This window comes from Paramormyrops kingsleyae, chromosome 18 (genome assembly GCF_048594095.1).
Source record: "Paramormyrops kingsleyae isolate MSU_618 chromosome 18, PKINGS_0.4, whole genome shotgun sequence".
In the NCBI taxonomy this organism is placed as follows: domain Eukaryota; kingdom Metazoa; phylum Chordata; class Actinopteri; order Osteoglossiformes; family Mormyridae; genus Paramormyrops; species Paramormyrops kingsleyae.
In genome coordinates, this window is record NC_132814.1 from 18,270,577 (window position 1) to 18,291,964 (window position 21,388).

Here is a 21,388-nt window from a genome sequence, read left to right on the forward strand (position 1 = left end):
CGATCTGGGGCAGGGAGGAGGCCTAACCCTAACCCTAACCCTAACCCTAACCCTTCCTGCAAACTTCCCCCTCGCGGCTGGGAATCTGCTTGCTGGCAGATGTCGGTGGTGCATCATTTGGCCCAGTATTCACCATGGAGGATGAGAAAAATGCAGGATTAAGGCTGGGGAAAAGCCTCGACGGCCGCTGCTGGGGACTGATGCCTCTCCCCTCTCCCAGCGAAGCCCACGCGTGCCTGGCATGCCGGGGACAGTGACAGCTGTGACCAGGAGGGTCGCCACTCGCTCAGCACTGGCGGGGTTGCGGCGGACAGGTGGGAAGAGCGTGTGCGTGCCGGGGGTGGGCTGAGGCCACGCCCCCAAGAGATGATCTCTTACCGTTACGGCGCATTCCAAGCTAGGCAGGGCTCAGCGGATTATGCCGACTGATAATCCACTCGCGACTAATTCCTGAAAGTAAGGAAGCAAGTGGACCGGGAGGAGACATCTGACAGCGTCAGCGGGGGAAGCCCCCTCACTTATCGGGAACATGAACAGGAGTCGACGCCCGCTGATAGCGCGGCGGAGTTGAGCGGTGATGCGTAACGGGAGGATACCTAGCAAAACACTCCTGTGCGTTGTACCCCCCCCACAGTTAGCGCTTACTGTTACAGCCTGCCTACAGCACTAAAAAAGGGGGGGGGGGAGAGAATTTTGAAATCCAGCTGCTGAGAAAACAGAGACTTTTAAAAATCTTTCAATTCTCATTCACATCAAAAGCTCTTCTGTTGTCCATGGATGGCATTACCCATAAGTCTTTGTGCTTCCCAAGAACCCATAGCCTAGATTTCAGTCGAATCAGCTGCTGCTAATCCCGCTTAATTTGGTCTCGTAAAACCAAGGAGAGCATATGGTTACTATGACCCAGACAACCTGAGGGAACAGGCACTGATGGGCTGCCAGCCTAATGTAGTTATTTGGAAGTGCTGTCAGATGAGGCTACCAGTGAGATGCTAACCTGTGTCCTGCCTCCATTCACTGTTGATGTGACTTGTGCAGTATCCTCATCCCACCCTGCCCCAGACCAGTGGTATTGGCCACAACTTGGCAACACACTCTGCCGGCATGTGTCCTTTGTGTGTTATCTGTCAGCACCCATTTCCTAATTGGAAGTGAGATGCTGCTGGACAGGGATCGCCATCCTGGCTGCGTCACTAGTTCCAGAAAAGCACCCTGTTTCCACCGGCCACCGGGCCCGCTGACAGTCCCTCCTTGCTGTGTCACGTTCAAAGCTGGTTCTCATCAGGAACTTTGGATTCACATTTCAGTTATGCAACCAACACATAGCACCCGGCAGCCAGTCTCCCTGAATTACTTTGCCTCCCAGCAACCATGAGACCCTGTCCAGCAAAAATGACTGGAAGAAGAATGTGTGGATGGAATCAACTAGTCCATCTGAAAACACACTAAAGTACTTACACACCTGTTACAACAGCCATGCTATCCATCCATCCTCTGACCACTTATCCTGGTCAGAGAGCAGGTGCATCGGGCACAAGGCAGGGGCACACCCAGGATGGGATGCCCAGTCTGTGGCAAGGCACACACAACTGGAATTTCAGAGATGCTACTTAGCATAACTGCATGTCTTTGGAAAACAGAACTTTAGTAGTCAGGCTGATGGCATCCTTAAACAGCATTGACATTACATTTTATTTCAACCAGTCTCTGGAACAATGGGGGGCGTGGACCTTGCTCAATGGCCCGACAGTGACATCACCAGGGATTTAGCCAGCGACTTTCTGATCCCAGGATCCATGGCCTAGTCCGCTGAGCCACGCGCCGCCCAGCACAACTCGGGCAGATGGAATTCACCATGAAACCACTGCATGTAATAGCTTGTGACATGCAGGACTCTCAGGGGAGACTTTGGACGAGACAGACCCTTTGAAACATTCACAAGGTAACTCTGTCGTGATGGAATACCAAATTGTTCTAAAAGTGGAATGAATAAAGCAGTTTGGAAGACTTCAAGGGAACAATAAATGTGTTGGATGTCTTCTCTTAAGTGCACCACTTTTTAAATGGGTCTCAAATATAGCCCTAGTGTTCAGGAACAATCTAATACACACACACACACACACACACACACCATCATAGTTGATAAATTTTAAAGTGTTGCAACTCTTGGCAATCATAAATATCGCAAATATCCATCTACAGACTCATCTGAGGGAACTGCATATCACATTGGAACACTCCGTAATGATAACAAGGTCATTATCTAAAGCAGTAAACATTAACTATGTATTCTCCCCACTGGGAGACTGATGTTAGGATACTTCCTAGCAATTACATATTTGTTGGCTTTTGCTCGGTGCTTGTCCCATGAGAGCGAGGGAAAGACACGGCCAAAAATGGAACCTGAAGTCGGGAGATGGTATTTCATAAGCAAGTTGGGCCCAGCAATGGATGGGGCGGTAGAATGGGCTCTTATAGGAGCTGTGGATATTTCCGGACACAGTCCAAGCTAATTATATAAAGAGGTGGCTCTGAATCAGCAGAAAACTGTGGATAACCTCCAGATTGTGCTGCTCCCAATTGACACTGTTCAACAGATGGGATTCTTTGGATAATTAGGAGGCTATGCAGACAGGATTATACCTCCAATGGTCATTTAAAAATATACTCATTAGCAATTCTGCGTGTGGGGGGGGGTTAGTTTCACAAAGAGGGTTACTGTGATCAGTACCAAGTGTGACAGTAGATGCATTCCTGGTTTTTGTATTGGTTCTAGGTGCATACAGAAGTGTGCACAGGGGCACTGGCCGCAGGTGAAAGCTGATTGGCCCGCAGAGTGCCTCCTCTCCTAAAATACTGTATATCATTGGCTAATGAAAACGTTGGCCCGTCTGTGTGAATTATGGCCCCATTTATATGCCTCCCCACCTTAAAAAAAAATCAGAGAATCGCCCCTGGGTGCATAGGTTAACCAAGAACATACTGCCTTATGAGGGGAGGCCTTGCTTTCCTGGAACAAGTTAGGGAGAGTTTTGTAAGGCTCTTTATGAGTTGGGTCAAATTACCAGGACATTCACTAGCATTTTGTTTATAATTCATACGAGGACAGAAATGAAGTGAATAAATAATTAATAGGGTGAAGGATACCAAGAAAGCTAAAATAGTTATTGTATTCTGACATCTGAATCTGTGCCCTATTATAGCTGTCTGTCTCTGCTTTAATGTCACTGCTTCTCGCAGGGGACTGTGATTTAGCAGAGGTCAGCTAGATGCCAAAAGAGTTATAGACCCCTGGGACGGCTTTGAGATGGAATCTGAAACAAACAGCAGCAACATTCTCACCTGAAGGCCTCGTATTTATGAGTTTGCAGGCATGTTCTCTCATCGCTGGGATGAGCTCACACTCACGATGCTGCCAGGTTAGGCTTTTCAATCAGTACTGTACTATCGCTGTCTTTCATATAAACCGCCACTGCTGACAAATTGACATGAGCATAATTAAAAAGTGCACTTTTTTGTTCTTTGGTTAGCAGACGCTTTTATCCAAAGTGACATGCATTTTTTTTTTCCTGATGAAACAGGGTCAGACAGTCCCTGCAACAACTGGGGGACAAGGGCCTGGCTCAGGGGCCCTAATGGTGACATCACTCTGCTGACTCTGGTTATTTGAACTGGCAACCTCCTCACTGCAGGCACATTGTCCTAATCCAGTGAGCCGCACACCACCCCCAAAGCACTGCGTTACATTAACAAACAAAAATAAGAGATTACGTTATAAGGATAAATACGTTATATGACAGCCTGTTCTTTTTTCTTCCTTGATTGATGGTTTCGGCTACGGTTTTGAGGGATTGCAGATGAGGTACGTCAGGGAATAGTATCACAAAGCTGGATTTTTGGGTTAGTAAGATACAGTAACTAGTCGGTAGTAAGATAACTAGTCGGCGGTAAGGTTGTCTGAGCAAAATTTAAGTGAAAAAAGATAAAGTCTGTTTAAACTGGGGTACCTTAAATCTGAAAAGTTATCTAGCTAACCAAAAAGTATGGCTTTCTAATGCATGCCCCTGGTTTGACCAGGGCCTACGGGTCATTTGGAGTGTCACCTTAATTAACGATAGAACCATCTGAGGCTTACATGAGATTCAAAACATAGAAGAGTTACATGAGATACACCTGAGGTGGAATGAGATCAATCTCGGCACATTATCAAATACATATAATCCAATCTGATAATAATCCATAATACTACTTTTCATATTCATCAATTTCATTTTAACCAGGTTCCGAAGAGGAACCGAAATTAGCAGCAACGTGATGAGCCCACTGCATCATGATTTAATTTTAATCTCCGTAATTGCTTTTTCAGTAAATATCTTCCAGCGTATTAACTCATGACTTCATGAGGTGGGCACTGTGTTTTCTCGTCTTGTAAACTCTATATATAAAACATGAAACTTCAGTGGTAAAAATACACTGGTGTGATATGCTTGTCTTTGGTGTTTGCCAGATAAAGTCTCATGTGGAGAGTTACCCCGGCACCAGGCAGAACACAAGAGCGCTGCTTAAATGGTGATATCGGTCTACTACTCTTTCAGTTAAACTCCCCAAGTCATCACATTCAATCCACCCTTTAAATATATTTAAATATATATATATATGTGTGTGTGTGTGTGTGTGTGTAGGATCTACCAAAAAAGGCGAAAATGAAAAAAAATGCCAAATTGTATAGTTCATGTGCATTTATCTCAAGCTACAAATCTTGTTGTTCGCTGTAGAAACTAAACAATGATTAACAGGAATAAACATTTCATGTGACAACTTGCACAATATGAACATCACAATGCATAATGTATTAAAATAATAATAATAATTTATTGTAACATTTTATTGCTTTTGAATGTCCTTCTCCTGACCTTGTACTGCTGACCCAGAAGAACGGAATTGCGTTTATAAAAACTTATATACTCTCACAGAGTGTAGTACTAAGCCAAATGTGTTTCAGAGCGAAGAAAACACATAAATCAAAGTTTTACACCGCGATAAAAAAAAAGTAATTTCTTGTGGTGTTGGATCTCCTCATCGGGTCAGAACAGGCAGGGTTTATAAAGTTTACTTAGAATACTTGACTTATAAACACAGACTATTAAAAAATAGAGGTAACTGTATTCAGAATGGTGCCGAACCTCTTCCTGATCCTCTTGTGTTCACATGAAAAGTCAATGCTGTGTTTCTTTTTTACGCCTTTTGTGCCTGTATTGCAGTGTGGATTATGTGTTTTATTGCATTTCGACCTAATTCATCATGTAGCTTTAAGGGAGAAGCGGCCTCGGAACTAACGTAGCTAGCTGAGGGTAAAATGTTACTTCATGAGTAATTGTAAAAGCAACATCTTAATACAAAAGAATAATAAAAAATGAATAAAAAGAGAAACGCAACAGCTTATTTTTATTTTATTTTTTTGCTTGAGGTTAATTCCAGTACACAGACATTATCCAGTAGGCCTATTTACACTTTTCAGGCCAGAAATGTAACAAGCAACATAGGCCTATGTCATTTCCCTAAATCGTTCGTGTACCTAGGATAAACCACATGACTAGACGTTTACAGGAACCGTTTTTAAAATAAATTACATTTTACATAGTCGGTGCTCAACATTAGTCTGTTCTTTTGTCTCCTTTTAAAACGCCTGTAAATGCCTTTTTATTCTTGTGAACAGAGGTGAACTATTTAGGTAAAATGTGTTCTCAGAAGCAGCTGCCAAGAGCAAGTTGACGAATGCCCAGCTTTCATAGTTATTACCTACATCTTTCAACCCAGTTGCCTATAAAGCACTGAGAGTGAGATGCAGCTGAATATTATTTCCAACACTCACTCCGCGGAGGTCCGCAAACACAACAAGCCCCGCAGCGCGTCCCACCTCCCAGGGCAGTAGTCAGTTTTAAATAAATTTTCATTTTCAGTAAGTTTTAAACCAGCAGCTCCGGACGGCTCATCACCATTTCACCGCCATAAAAATGTAGGAAATTACCTTGCAAAATTTGTTAATGTTGCAGTTGACCGTGTTAATATTCAAATTTTATCCTTATAGGTTTTGAAGCCTAAGTTTTCCAATTGCCAGTACTGAGCAAGTTTAAGTTACAGATACCGTGCTGATTATATAACGGTCATAAACACTATTATACAGTCAGTTATTGTAAGTTTATTTTCTCATGTTATATTTTAAAAGACGCACTACTTCATCTTATCCATGGCGTAGTTTTAAAATATTTTATTTGCCAAAAACACAGAAATCTGAAGGCAACACAAATGCAAGAAACCAAAAAAGAGGAGCATTTTCTGAAAGCTTTGTCACTGATATAATTTATATACTAGTATTAAAATGAGCCGAAAAGCCTGCAAATACAGCTAGCTGCCACGGGGAATTAGCAGTTTCTTTGAGCATCCTAAAATTTTAATTAGCGCATTTTCACGGCACTGAGGTGACTGAGAAGCCAGACCTGAGCATCACGTGACGGCTCATGAATTTAGATTAAGTACATTTCTTATGCTTGTGCAATATGTATGCCGTTTTAAACCCATAAGGTCTTTGTTTAAATGTTTCGTTTGTTCATTTTATAGAATTATTATTAGTACGTGTACAATAGAAATTTTAATCCAATTATGACAGAAATAGCCGAAAGGTTCAGAATATTGAATTAGTAAATACTAAATTAATCTTCTAAGCATCTTTGTTTAGAAGCCAAACCATAATTCTGAAAAAAGAAAGACCAGCAATAGCGAGAAATACGTATAGTACACGATAGGTAGTTATTATGAAAAATGTCTTAAAATAGTGCATCACAAAGCATATACACAACATTTTAAAAAGCGGTAGCAGTAACAATATTAGTCGCAGTACTAGTCCTATAGTAGTAATAATAATAATCATCATCTTCGATTGATTTCTACATTGAAGGATCAAAGCGAACTTAAAATTTAGGGTTTGAGTGGAAAGTGCTCTAAATAAGCTTCTACAAAGCACTAATATTAGGATGACAAATGCAATTGCATCTCACAAAATAAACCTGGACGGGGATAACGAGATTTTTTATTATTTTTTTGCTTCTTTTAAACAACGATTTACTAAATAATACATTACGATCATTTCCGACAAAGTGATGCTTTGCGTCGTCATGGCAACTCGATACAACAGGAGCCGCCCGCGCCCCTCTCTCTTTCCAGCCGGTCCACCCCATCCCCTCAAAACGCCGTATTTTGCGCATGTACCACCAAACGGGAGCATTCATCGACTCCAAGATGGCGAAAGCAGCGCTGGTCTCCTCTATGGTCCTCCTGTGTACACACTGTAAGTCCAGGCACTGCTTCGATTTTTACGCCTTTTCTGCCTTTATTACCTGAAAGAGGTCGACTGTTGTGTTTTATGATTTATTGCATTTCGAGCGGCTTAATCTTGTTGGTTTAGGGGAGCGACGGCGTCTGAACCAACTTAGCTAGCTAACGGTAAAATGTGGGATGCTCAGATAGTAATTGGAAAAGCAATAGAGTCACGCCGAAAATAAGAAATGAACAGATAAAAACAGTGATCGTATTCAGCAATGTTTGTTAGTTTTTTTGCCTGCACTTAATTCCAGCGAACAAACGTTATTTTCAAGTATCTACACTCTGAACGGTTCCAGCCCAGAAAGCCAACAAGCAACGTATCTGCTCTTGCTTAAATCCTTCTTTTGACTATAGGATAAATATCACATTTACTTAAGGTGACGATGTATCTTCACATAGCGGGTGAATATCAGCGATGAGTAGATGTTTTCAGGAACCATAAAAAATTAAATTACATTTTGCACAATCGGTGCTGAAGATGAGTCTGTTCTTTTGTGTTTTTTTAAAACGCGTGTAAAAGTTTTACTTTTGCAAATAATATCGCTTGCTTGACATGAAATCATTGTATTAATTATCCACTGTCATTACGTGTTTTCGGTGTATTACAGAAAGGTCGCGAAAGATTTAAATAACTCTGGAACATGACGAGACAAGCTCTTGATTTTAATGATAGAGATAACGGAATGTTTTTCTAGGGCTAGATTAAACTCAGCGAGAAAGAACCTGCGATGCATCACTATAGTCGTGTATTTAAAGACTTTGACTACTCAGGCAAACTGAGTGCGTTCTTATCCTTTTTTCTGCATATTGTTTTCGTGATTAAGTTATGGTGTCCCCATCTCCGCTAGCTTAACTAACCAGCGTATGCTTATTTATGCACAACCGACGGCATCCTGCTTTTGTTCTGTCGGCAAGATCGACAAATACTAACAATGTATCGACTTGGCAAATACTCGCAGTTGTTTTCGTTTATTGATTAGGGTGACTGCATTTTCAGTAAGTCCAAGGAATTAGTAGTAGTCCCAAGCCGTTAAGGAAGTCGCTTCGGAAGGTAAATAAAGTTTGACAAAATAAGTGCATTACGAAGCTGCTCTTTATTATTCGTGATGGCTGCAGTTATCGCTCTGACGAGCAAAAAGAAGTGGTTGAAAATTTAATAGGTTTAATAACGTATATATTTCGCCTAATTAGAGAGGAGCGGAGTGTTGCGCGTTTGTCCTTGAGCCCGAAGCCGCGAAAGGGGACCCGGGGGAACAAAGGGACGCAGAGCGGCAGCGGGCGAGCGGGCGGCCGGGGTGGGCAGCCGGGGTGCGGGCGGCCCCTCTGATCATTCAAGCGCACTGATCCGCCGCCTGAATCCTCTGCTCCCTGAATCTGAATCTTGTTTTTTATTCGCCAAGCACAAAGAAGTACAAGGAATATTTATTGATGCCGGTGGTGTTATGACAAGCAAAACTAAACATGCAACTAAATATCTAAAAGTAAAGATACAAGGACGAATAAGTAGAATAAGACAAAAAATAAAGCTTTCATTGGCGAAGGATGGTTTTCTTCATATTTCATTAGCATCCCCCTCCCTCCCCACTTTTAAGTCAAATGTGATTGGTTTGGTCTAATATAGCTGGCTGTTACGACAGTATGATCACAAATTTGTAAGGGATTTGCCTAATTTTCAGTGCTGTAAATTAGAAAATAGTATTTTACATAAAACGGGAGGGTGAGATCGTTTAGATTTTCAATAATAATTTAAATAATTTTCAATAACAAGTAGTCTATAAGCTACCTGTTATTAGGCCTATATGTGTGTAGTACTGTAACTATAGGCCTAACTTTAATTAAGGGCAATGTTATGTAGATCAAGTTATGATTTAGAATATATTAGCCTACACTCTTCGTTGCCGAGAAGCATTTTTAATTTAAATTTTAGGTTATGGAGGTGATCTTGTGTAATACCCATAGATGTGATAGGTCTGTCTCTGTTTCGCCTGTTATGGGATTGATTTGCCGCGTACGACTTGCCAGCTTTATATAAAACCAGAGAAATCAAGAGAAACGGCGATGTCATCGGTCGGTTTGATCCGCCACATATTTGAATCGGTTTACTGAAAAAGCGGTCTTGTTGCTGTGATATTTTTAGCACAGCTGTTTCCTAGTTACTGTCATGTGAGGAGCAATATCTCTGCTTTTGGTTTTTTTTATGTCCTTTTTTTCAAATAGTGAATGTTTGCTTCGCATATGAAATCTTTATATAGTTAAAATGAGTTGTTTGATTGCAGATATATCACAATCCACCTTTGGTTTTTCTATCTGTTTTCCGTCACGGCTGGACAAAGATGGAAAAATACTCGACAAATGCTGCTGGCTGGCGGCTTTCGAGCGCAGACACAAAATAACCAAGCAGCTGGTTTTTAAAGTACAGTCTTAAATAAACGCATCCAGTAAGAAATGGAGAGTTGTGACCAAGGTGGGGGGAAAATGTACCCCATCCTAGGCCAGAACTAGGGCTACTTGACAGCAAGATAACACACGACACACAGCATGTAGTATCGCTGTTAAAATCCTCTATAGAGAAAAAACTCAGGATGGATGTTTGACAATAAGCAGGGTAGAGACTCCAGTGCTATGAAACCTCATTATCAGCCCATCTTGGCAGCTATTAAAAGCAATCTTACTGATTTTTAAGAAGCAGGAAAAAGACCTGACCCCATAAGGTTTACGACCAAAATAAATGAACTTCAGACCAGGGGTGATCCTGGGCACTGTGTACTGCAGACGCCTTTTCAGTGCAGAGTAAGTCAGCTGAGCGTGGCAGCCTCTGTCTTCGCCTATGCATGGCTTTTATTCGCGGTATTTTGAAGGTATGTAATAGGTTGAGTGTGTCAGGGCAAATGGATGGGTTGGAAAAAATCTTCTTGAGTGTCTCATAACCAAATACTACAGATGGGATGCGGCTCGGTTGGGAATCTGGAAAACAGCTGCTGTAAGTCTTGCAATGTCTGCATTCGCGGCGCAGATAACATAACTGGGAACTTTGGTAAGCGCACTTAATTAATACTGGCATAATCATTACAGTCACACCTCAGCGCTGGTGGGAGGGTTTATTCGTTTGTATTACGAAATTTTGACAACAGGTTTAGTTGTCGTTTTTCCTTTTTTATCACAAAACAATCGATCGGATGTTTTTTAGGAAGTGGATTGCCTATTGTTTATATTTAGTTTTATAGGCTGCATCCGTGAGGGACTTCCTTACGTCTCCCCAGGAGACTCTGGGGAAAGTTTTGATCGCTTCCTGGCCACCTTTCTAACACCACCACCCCCCCCCCCCCCCCCCCACACACACACACACACACAGATTAGGCATCTATATCTTTGTGGGGACCATCCATTCATTTCTATGGGAAAATCTCTAATCCCAACAATGACAACCTTAACCCCTACCCAGCCCTAACCTTAACCATAAGTAGCCAAACAAAAAACATGTTTTTCTTTGGCATTTTAGTTTGATTGCACCTACAGATTTGTATACAATTAAGTTTCCCCTTGTGGGCACCAAAAAAAGTGGTCCTCACGTCACATGAAAATAGCAGGTATTTATCACACTGTGAGGACCAAATGTCCCCACAATGTAGTATATAGATAACACACACACACACACACACACATACCTATACACACAGCTTGTGAATAAATGCCTGGGACCAACATTGAAAGGACTCCAGGACCATCATGGCATCCAAACGGCATTTTAATAAATGCAAAAAAAAGAAAAAAAACCCATAACCCTTACTTTGATGCTGAAAGTCATCTTTGACGCCCAGTTTAATGTGTTTTTTATTTGTCATGCCGAAAGCAAGTGTTAATTGAAAGTGTTTGTGCAGCTGTTCCTTTTAGTGTGGATTTGGTGTAAAAAATGCCACTGGTTTTATGTAACCGGCCAGTCAGGTTTCTAAGCAGGGGGGAGCAGCCACGCTAAGATCTCGCAAATGAAGATGTCGCTGGCCTCTGACCTCTCCGCCAGCGTCCCCTCTTGGTCCCTCTGCCAGCCCTCGTCTGCGACGAAAGTTGCTGACACACCGAGTTCCAGAGCACATGCCTGGTGACTCGCATAGTCCAGAGTCTAGAAACAGCTGAGCTGATTTGGGTGGAAGTCACTGGAACCCCATCCATGTCCAGGAGTGATCAGAATATCCATGGAATGCCTTATAGCTGACCACTAACAAGCCGGCTTCTGACCATCGTTTAACCAGCTGCTGGCTTGAACGCAGGTGTGACATAACTCACTAACTACTAACTCAATAATGAACTCACTAACGTGACTAACTCAATAACTGAAGAATTTGAAGTATAAAAAACTGGCCAACAAAAATGGACCAACAAAAGATTAGGGGTCGTACACTAATCCAGTTTATAATTCCGAGATTTTTCCACGTTTTCCCCAAGATCTCGGAACTTGCTTTTATTATAATTTTTTCCCCCTTGACCAGCCAAGTGGGAGATGATTTGAGGGGCAAAGGCAGAGGCAGCCGTGTCAGGAATGGCAAACATGCACATTCTCGGAATGTCAATAACATGGCCATGTGTAAGATGGGCCGTGATCAAAATAGTGTCTGACCACCACGCTTAAAATACTGCTAGAAAATGCAGCTGTGCCTTTATCAAAGGGGTAAACATTTTTCTGGATTATAATCGTTTTTGTGCAGTGTAGTCTGGTGATATTTTAGAATCTTTTTCCCTGTTTGAGATTAAAATTAAATATCTCAGTGACAAAAGTCAGCATTGTTTTGTCTCTAAGTAAAAAATATAAAACAATCATTTTCTAGGTTGCAAGTGATCTCTTGCAAGTGATTTTGGATATTTTCTCACAAAATGCTGTGCTCTTTACTCGCCATGTGGATTATAATCTTTGGAAATGGTTCTGCCTAATCAGTTTTGCGTTGTATTTGTCAAGCCTAGTCTTGGGGGTCAACTGTTCAGAATGGTTTTAAACTGATCACTTAGTTTTGAAGGTTGTTGGGGAAGTGAAGAAATTAAGATCTAAATTTTGCATAGACTAGCAAGCCATTTGCATGTTTTCACAGCTATAAAGTGCAATGTTACCTAAATGCAATTTTGTACCTTTATTAATTCCTCTATTGTTCAAGCCGTTGAACTATTCCTCAGTAAAAGTATTATAACATAATAACATGATTTTTATTTACATAACTACATTTTAGCACTCCTGTTATTCTAAGGCTCAACGTGACCTGCGCAAAACATCTCAAAAAATATATTTATATATTATTTTTTATTCTCATGTGGTGTTACTGATTATGGGTTCAAATGGAAAAAACAGCAATGGCCAGAGATCCCACAAGATTTGAAAATCACTGAGTTGGAGAGATGTTTCAACAATTTCCTGTTTGTGACCTTATTGTTTACGTGCGGGGAAAAATGAATCTGCTTGGTCTACGTTAAGACAACAGTAATGGGGTTTCGGCCGTCAAGGACGCTGTTCACTAATGGACTTTATGTCTTCTTTTGTATTACCTATCTTAGCTCAAGCACATCACAACCATAAATCTGGGCTTACCAACAGGGGTTCAAGACAGAGGTTATGATGTCCCAAGGGCCCTTTTTAATCACATGAAAACAATTTATGCTTTGTTGTGTTTTAAGTTACAGCTGAGTAAACTATTCAGAAGTAATAGCATTGCGGTCTTGTCCGATTGGTACTTTTTATTCCTTCAAAATAATTTCAGGCGTTCAGATAATAAGAATAGTTCAAAATAATAGTGTTTACCTGCGAAGAGTTTTTCATAATATAGCTGCCTCAGTAAAATTTTGCTTTTACTGTAATGCACTGTCACCATACCAACTTAACAAGAAGAAAGGGTGTTTGGAAATAGTGTCCTTTTTAAACTTAATTTTGATTCGTTGAATCCTCTGAGCCACTACAAGGATTTTGAGCTTGAAGAACTTTTCAAAGGCACAAACAGGGTTTTGTATTTACATGTATTGATTTGACAGACGCTTTTCTTCCACAAGTGAGACTGAGCATATATATGAAACAAGCAAACACTTGACAGGAGCCTATTCCAGGTCCCACAAGTGTTGCTAAGCTAAGATTCCGCTGATTGCTCAGAAATAAGTGCAAGATAGTTGGGGGGGGGGGGGGGGGGGGGGGGGGGGGGATAGATAAACAAGAAAAATAACCTCACTTCACGGACCAGACCACCTCATTTGTGAGGGCTACTTAATGGCTGCCTAAGATCAGTCCTGCTGTTGTCCGCAAAGGTAAGAGAACACAACTGAATTAGAAGTCGCAATTGAATTATTTAGGGAATACAATTCGATTAGAGAATGCAATTTTAATTAGTGTCTGTGCATATAGAAAAGCATGCAGACATGCCTAACATATAATACCACTGTCTGTCTGTCTGCCTAATTTTTTTTTTGGAAGAAACACGCCTCAGATATATAGAGCATGTTTGACCAGGCTGAAATATTCCAAAAAAATTGCAGAGCATCATGTCCTATTCACAATGCACAACTTGGCCCAGGACAGAGAAAGCTATTTCTTGACTTTTTTTCCTGGATTTGTAATTTCTTTTTGAGCAAAACAAACTGTTTCTTGCACAAACTGGCGGTGGGTTTGTATATGTGTGAGACCCGGGGTGTTTCACGGTGCTTCCAGCCAATGACGCGGTAAAGCCTTTCCTTAAAGTTGACGTCAGAAGTGTTGGTTGTCGTCCAGAGTTTGAGTTTTATCGAGGGAACAAAATGAGGGCTGTCGTTGCTTAATATTTCATTGTTTATTTGGGCTGATGCCACCACTGTGGTCGAGAGCTTCTAAGAATATGAGCTGCTTGCGTTCAGGACATTTCTGAAGGCATCGACATCTCTGCTACACAAACCCGAGTCTCACCACCTCTCACCGCCTCCATTTCTGTCTCTCTTTTTGTGTTCTATCTTTTTATATGCCCCTATACTCAGGTTAAAAAATGGAGTTGGTTTTTTTTTCATCTGCTCAAAAAAAAGTTGTTTGTTTCCATCAGTGTTGAGATCCCTTGGCCACAAAAATGCTCTGTAGCCACAGAAGAGGAATTCTCCAGTGGTTCTTTTGGCAAACAGTGTGGCATATGTCCGGACTTTTGTAATATGCTTCTCTTTAATTTTACCGGACACTGTGATTCCGTGAGACTCACTTCGGCACATCTGGAGAAACACTCGCCGCCGCTGGACATTTTTGGTAACTAGAAGTGGCAAATTGTGGCGCTGTAAGCCTTGGAACGTTTCTTTGTTTAGTTTATGTTTGTTCTTTCAGCGCTTTTTGTCAGAGATATAAAAGTAAGGGTAGACAGTATGGTCTGCCAGTTTTGCGCAAACATTTCGCAACAAGGGCCAAACTGTGACATTGCTCTATCAATCACAGGATGGAACCAACAACCTTCTGATCACAAGCACAGACTCCTAACCTAAGAACCACCCACTGCCCATCTGCAAATTCAGCCTATTAGCGGTCACGTTAGTAAAATGAGGCCTACTCTGTTATTCTATTTCTATGTTTTTGGAATTGATAGCAAAAAAAATTCATCAGCGTTCCAAAACTGAGTGAATATGAAACATCTGCTGGGAGTCGAGAATCACCGCCTCCATGTTAGCGTGCAGCAAATCCGCCATTAGCACGAGGTGTGCCGTTTGTGCTCAGGCAGATATTGGGCAGCTTGACACCAGAGCATCTGGTAATCCATTGTTTGGGATAATATAAACTGTGATGATTACTGGCAAATGTCAGGAAAGTTTGTATATGTTTGGAAAAACACGGGATTTTAATTTCTTGGAGCTGAGCTGGTTTTACAACATGCCCGTCTAGGAAACGTCATTTTAATTGATTTTGTGGTGTTATTTAATGACCGTACCAACTTATAAAAACAGCAGTTTTATTTCCTAAAGCTCTTTTAAAAAAAAGAAACTACACATTCACACCCTCCAGAAAACAGAACCAACATATTGAACTTGATAGCTGGTCACATGGGTATCAGGTTTAATATATATGTTTCTCTTCTTACTTCCCAAGATCATGTAACAAAGGTAACTGTACATGAAGGTTCGAGGAGCATGTATGTCTTTTTCCATTGAAAGAATGTAGGTAGATTACAGTTTAGCGGTGAAAATCAGTTGTAATGACAAGTAATATTCTAGGTGGCACATTGTTTGAGAGACTGCCGGAACAGTGAGAATTTGTGAAACACTGTAAGGTATGGGCACGGTACAGCTGTTGTGATCAGAAGGTCGGCAGAGTCATTTCACCATTAGGCCCTTGAGCGAAGCCCTTATTCCCAAATTGGTCTGGCTGACTCTGCTTTCTTAACAATGTACGCCGCTTTGGATAAAACTGCCTAGTAAATAAATAAAAATGTAATTGGTTACTGTGGTTCCCTGCAGACGTTGGCACGTCTGTGAGCCGTGGACTTATTTTGACAGAAAAGTAGAACTGGGGAAGCTGATGTCATCTGACATCACTTTGACGCCAGAGTCGCGGGATTTAGTCCTGGGGGGACGGCCTGCAGACGCGGGTGCGGCCGGGCTGTGATATCAGTCTGCTTACCAGGCCACAGGGCAGGTCAAATTAGTACCGAGGCCTTGGGGGGGTGGATTTACAGGGACGCTGCGTAAACAAGTCACCAAGCCGGCGTCAGACAAGCAAGCGAGGAAGGTGCGAGCGAGGAAGTGCGATCTCCGCTTCTCATTGCTGCTTCTGCCATTTCCCGTACAGAACTTGGGAAGGGAAGGACTAAGGAATGAACTATGGAAAAGAACACAGGAAAAGAAGCGATAGATGGAACACTTGGTCAAAATTTGTATAATTTCCGTATTTGCAGTCGTCCAGGATGGTTAAAATGCGGTGTAATTGACTCAGCTGTGACCGTTATCTTATCTGGCTTCCTCCTGGTTTCCAGCGAGCAGTCAGCTCGATGATTTCTAGGGTAAATGTTTACACAGCACATGACCTGAAGAGGAAGGCCCACTAATGGGGTAATAGCTGGAAACAGTTATTAAAGGGAAAGATTAATCTTAACGTTACGTGGCGTAGAGTCACAGCGCACTGAGCCTTGATACACCGAACCTGTCACCAGAGCTCTTTACATACAGAGAGATGATCTATGAATTTATGCAAAAAGTATAACTTTTTTTTTTTATGATATTTTCTGGGGAGATTGCAAGTGAAGGGCTATTCCTTTACTGTTACATTAGACACCTGCGGTTCATCTCAGTGACACGTTTACTGCTGTCAGGCTTTTCTCCGGTGCCTTCACAAGCGTGCCAAGAAAACAGAACAGCTTCAAGAAAACAAAGGCTGCCACCCCATTTGAACCTGTGGCATTTCATCCCGGGGGGGCACAGTGACGGCTGCTTTGAAGTTGGGATTGAATTCACGGTAGCAGCTGCATTATTTTTTCATCAGTGTTGGTTTTTTTCCTTCTTCAGTTTTGCTCTTCTTCTTTTTTGACCTCCTCGTGAAAAACAAAGAACCTGAGTCCCTGAAAACGCCATTCGACCTGTAGCTGCAATGCTGAGGCGAGTCACAAATTCACAGGAATATTTAGGTGCTGAATAGATGACCGCCGTGTATAATCTCCCGGTGAATGTTATTGGCTTCATGTGGATTAAGGATGGAAATTAAATGTAAACTTTTATCTGCCAGCTGGCAATTGTCATGTTGATCACTGCATTAAAGGGGCAGTTCACCTCAAAACTGAAAAATATGTTTTAGAAGGGCTTTAGTGCTATCTATCCATCAAGGTTGTTCTGTTGGGAGTTGCCATGTTTTGGCGATATTGGCCGTAGAAATGAGGGCCTCTCTCAAATGTAATGGGACTGATTGACATTCTTTCTGTGGTGTTTAAAGTGCCAAAAAATAAATTTGAAACATTCAACAGCAATGTGTCTTACCAGAAATCATGATCGGTCACTCAAGGTAATCCACAATCTTTGTAGTGAACGATTTAAAGTAGGAACTATTTTCTTCTACCGAACTCCACACATCAATCATATCACTGCAGATGGTGCCGGTGTGCTCATACTCATGTCTTCTGCGCAGTGATACGATTGGTTGCATTTTTCTTATATATTTTTTTAGTTCTTTCACAGAGTGAATGCCATTCAGTCCCATTATATTCGAGAGAAGACTGACAGATACAGTGGACTCCTCTAAAACATATCTTTTTCAGTTTTGGAGAAAAGTGCCTCTTTAAGATCAGGAATGTTGCACAAAGAATGTGGGGCTCTCCATATATGTGAAAAACACATTTGGCTGCCATAAAATAGTATTCTTTATGCTGATTGTTTTCATGGTAATTAAAGTAGATAGTTGTGAAAATATTTGTTGTGAAGATCAGTTGATTTGTTCACTTGTCCTAATCTTCTGTGCTAAAGAGTAAAAAAGTTAAGAATTTGTTCTACTTTGTTTAAATTTTGTACTTAGCCTGTATTTTATGCTTCTTTGCTCGTGGATTTGGCTGTCATGTATGGGAAATCGTGTTCACGTACCAGCACAGAGGTACAGCAGATCAGACAGGCATTGTGTAAAGTGTTTTGGTCGCGTGGAGAATCTGGCCGTGATATAAAGAAGAGTTGGCACGACTGGGTTTTTTACAGCCCACTGTGCCTTGAAAACAGGATCTGAGGGTAGCCCCTGTTCTAGCTGTCAGACTTCAGAACAAAGGGCTCACACATGTTTTTGCGTGAAATATTATGATCGGAGTACAGTGCAGAAGCAGCAAATAATTGATATTGTGTGACAAACAAAAGCATTTAAAATCACAAAAAGGAAGTCTTTCAGCCAGGACTGATGTGTGTGGGCTCATTTGTGGGTCTTTGGGGGGGGGCAGTGTACAGTCTGACCCAAGGAACCTCAGAGGGCCTAGTGAGATGCATGTTCTTTTCCTGCTTCTGGCTGGATCAGGAACAGTTTGTTAATGACTTTGGAACAGGGGCGATTTTAGAGTTCTTTTTGAAGAGGAAGGCTAAGGAGGGGGCGTAATTCATACAGAGGGACCAACCATATCATTAGCCAATCATATTTATGGAATTAGTTAGTGACAGGAAGCTGGGACCAGTGCCCCTGCGCCCCACCCCTGTATATACCCCTGCTCCAGGGACTGTCTACTTTCTCTATTGTAGGTCACTTTGGGGGGGAAAAGCGGTTGCTGAATAAATGTGAAAGAGAGTGTGAATCGGTCAAACCGCCGTTCTCCGGTTTCCCTTTGCCGCCGCCAGGACGCACGCCTCGACTTTCCCACCGCAGACGGTGGGGTTTCCTTGCATATGTCCCTGGGCAGGATGGCAGGGGTAGTGTTTCCACTCGTCCGGAGGCGCCAGGGAGCGCCGGGGGATCGCTGGGCTTCCTGTGTCGTCTTACCCGCGCCGTTGCGCGCGGAGGCCCCAGATGTGGCGGCAGATATGTAGGTTAACGCGCCGAAACTGTGGCAAATCGCCTCTCCCCACGGAACCGTCTCTGGGTCCCGAGTCAAGGAATCGCACAAACAGCGGCAGGTTTAATTTGCACTTATCAGGGTGGGGCCCGTCTTATCAGGGCCGGCCAGGGATGGCGGTGGACCTATATCATTTCTGGCTCTGCCCCACCTGTCGGCCGGGCGACATTCCCGGCCTGGATTTCCAGTCGGCCAGTCCAGTCGGCCAGTCCAGACGGTTTGAATCTGAAGAATGCTTGTGGTCACATTTCGCCTGATGAGGGGCTGTTTGGTGGATTATTGTTTTTTTGTTTTTTTCATTTATCAAGGGGGGGTTGCTGGCTTGGGGATATCCAGCCTCTACCATCATTAAGCTGAGGCATTACACTCTTTAAATTTTTGTGAGAAAGTGTTTTTTTTTTTTTTTAAACTTTGTTTTTAACGACAAACAGCAGCTCTGCAAGTATTGGTTCTAGTTAATTTTCATAATATTGTGAATTTTACAAAAGATCCTGTAACTGAATGACTTTACCTAAGCTTTCTTGCTCCAAAACTGAGGAAGCTGGATGCCAGGAAGCGACAGAGCAATATTTAACAGATTCACCATAGCAGTGAAAGTCGCTGACGTCGCGGTAACCCAACCCCCGCGATGCCGTGCCCTCTGCCGCTCGGGGTCGTCGAGGAAGCCGGTGATGGAGCCCGAGGGTTTGATCTTTAACCCTGCGTACGCTGCTGTGGTCCCGCGTCAACTGTGACCTCCTGACCCCCACAGACAGGCACGCTTTCTCGATCAGGAATTCGTTACTGAGGGAAGAAAAACAACAAAAGAAAAATACATTGCTTTTGGATTGAATTGAATTAAATTCTGGAACTGACTGGCATTCTTTTTATTGGAAACATGTTGTGGGGCTTTTGTGATGTGAATTGGAACGTTTTTTTTTTTTTTTTTGGATACGTACCACTGTGCCATGCATGTATGAACACATCCATCTTGCATAACCGTTATGACCCATTGTAGGGGTACAGAGCCGACCCCAGGAAGCACACAGGATCGCGAGGCAGAGGAAGCCCTCTTGAATGGGATTCCAGTCCTTGGGGGGGCACACAGACTGGCACATACGCACACACATATGCGCGCAATTGCTCACAATGGACAATTTTAGAAACATCGTTTCGCCTGACTGCGTGGTTTTGGACTGTGGGAGGAAAGCGGGCGAGACCCACGGGACAGCGTGTGGACAGACGCACGCGCACACACACGCGCACACACACACACACACGCACACACACACACAGACACAGCCTGGGCACAGGAGAGATGAAGCTAGACTGCTACCCACTGAGCCGCCCACACGCACAACTATATACCGTGTTATTTTTATATTTAGATTAAATGGCCATTCTCTGGCAATCAGAAAAGAGCTTAGACATGGAATACAGGCTACGTTTATGCTAATGATAAGCGGCCTTCTTGCAGCTCCTGTCCTTATATAATGCAGAATAATTTCCAGTGACCTTATTGTGTGATATCGGGTCGGCATTATCATTTTAGAGCATCCCTGGCTGTGGGGGAGAATCGTCATAGTGCTGCAGCGCCCGCAACAAACGTCTTAACAGGTGCGGCATTCTTGAAACTTTTAAAAAGAATCTCGAAATTACATCGTCGCAGCAGGACGGATATTTGGATTGTGGGTCGTTCTCCCTGCCACCCTGCCTGGCCCATTTTCAATAAATACACTTTTGCATGGCGGTCCTATCTTACAGTACCTCTGTTTTAAAACGAGTGTAAATGGACAGGAAGTCATGTGACCTGCATGTTGAGCCCACCCCCCACCCCAAAGCATTCATGGTTTTATGTTTATTTCCTGGAGCTGCTGCGTTCCGGGTCTGTATCACGGATGTGACACCTCACTGTGCAGTTATCTAATGATTAAAGCAAACCGTGCTAAATAGCTTTGCTCCATGCCACCTGGCGCGTCTGCGAGGAGCGAATCTGCGAGGGCGATTGTTATTCTGGCCCAAGGCTGAGGGCCCAGCTCTGATGGCCAAGGTGATGTGAGCCCGCCAGATAGAGCGGGCCTAACTAACTCGACAGCATTTTAATTAGGTCCGCACAAAATGTCATTTGTTCGCGAGCGCAGACAAAGGATAATCAACGGGGGATTGGATCGGGATGGGGGAGCAGGCGGTGATGCTTGGGGGGGGGGGCAGTCTCAGACAAAACACAATGAGAGCGTCAGCCTCTCTGCTGGGCTGGCGTTCTGGGCCCGGTACGATCTGGGTGAGCACACAGCCAGCTGCTCTGTGGCCCGTTTTGTAGGTGTTGATGAGCTTCCTATGGTCATCTGGGTCCGGTCAGCACAGGGCTCATTTGCGAGAGGCTGCTTGTCCCCCATCCAAATTTATTTGTTACACTGTTATTGTTTTTTCGGTCAGCGAATCCTGGATGGGGAAATGTTGTTTATTATGGAGATGGATTAGCGAGGTCTGGACTGCGAATGAAGTGCTTTTGAGTTCCTGCAGCAGACTCATCCCCCGGCCTCCGGATCTGTGAC

General features: G+C 42.9%; 1 protein-coding gene across 1 annotated transcript in view; it reads left to right on the forward strand.

Annotated features, from left to right (window-relative positions):
• The first annotated feature begins 7,207 nt into the window (after positions 1 to 7,207).
• jam3b (junctional adhesion molecule 3b) overlaps positions 7,208 to 21,388 on the forward strand; it is a 31,022-nt gene continuing 16,841 nt past the window's right edge. The window contains exon 1 of the mRNA XM_023813597.2: positions 7,208 to 7,345. Coding sequence (XP_023669365.1) covers positions 7,261 to 7,345 — 85 coding nt within the window. The 5' untranslated portion in view covers positions 7,208 to 7,260. The remainder of the gene's footprint in view (positions 7,346 to 21,388) is intronic.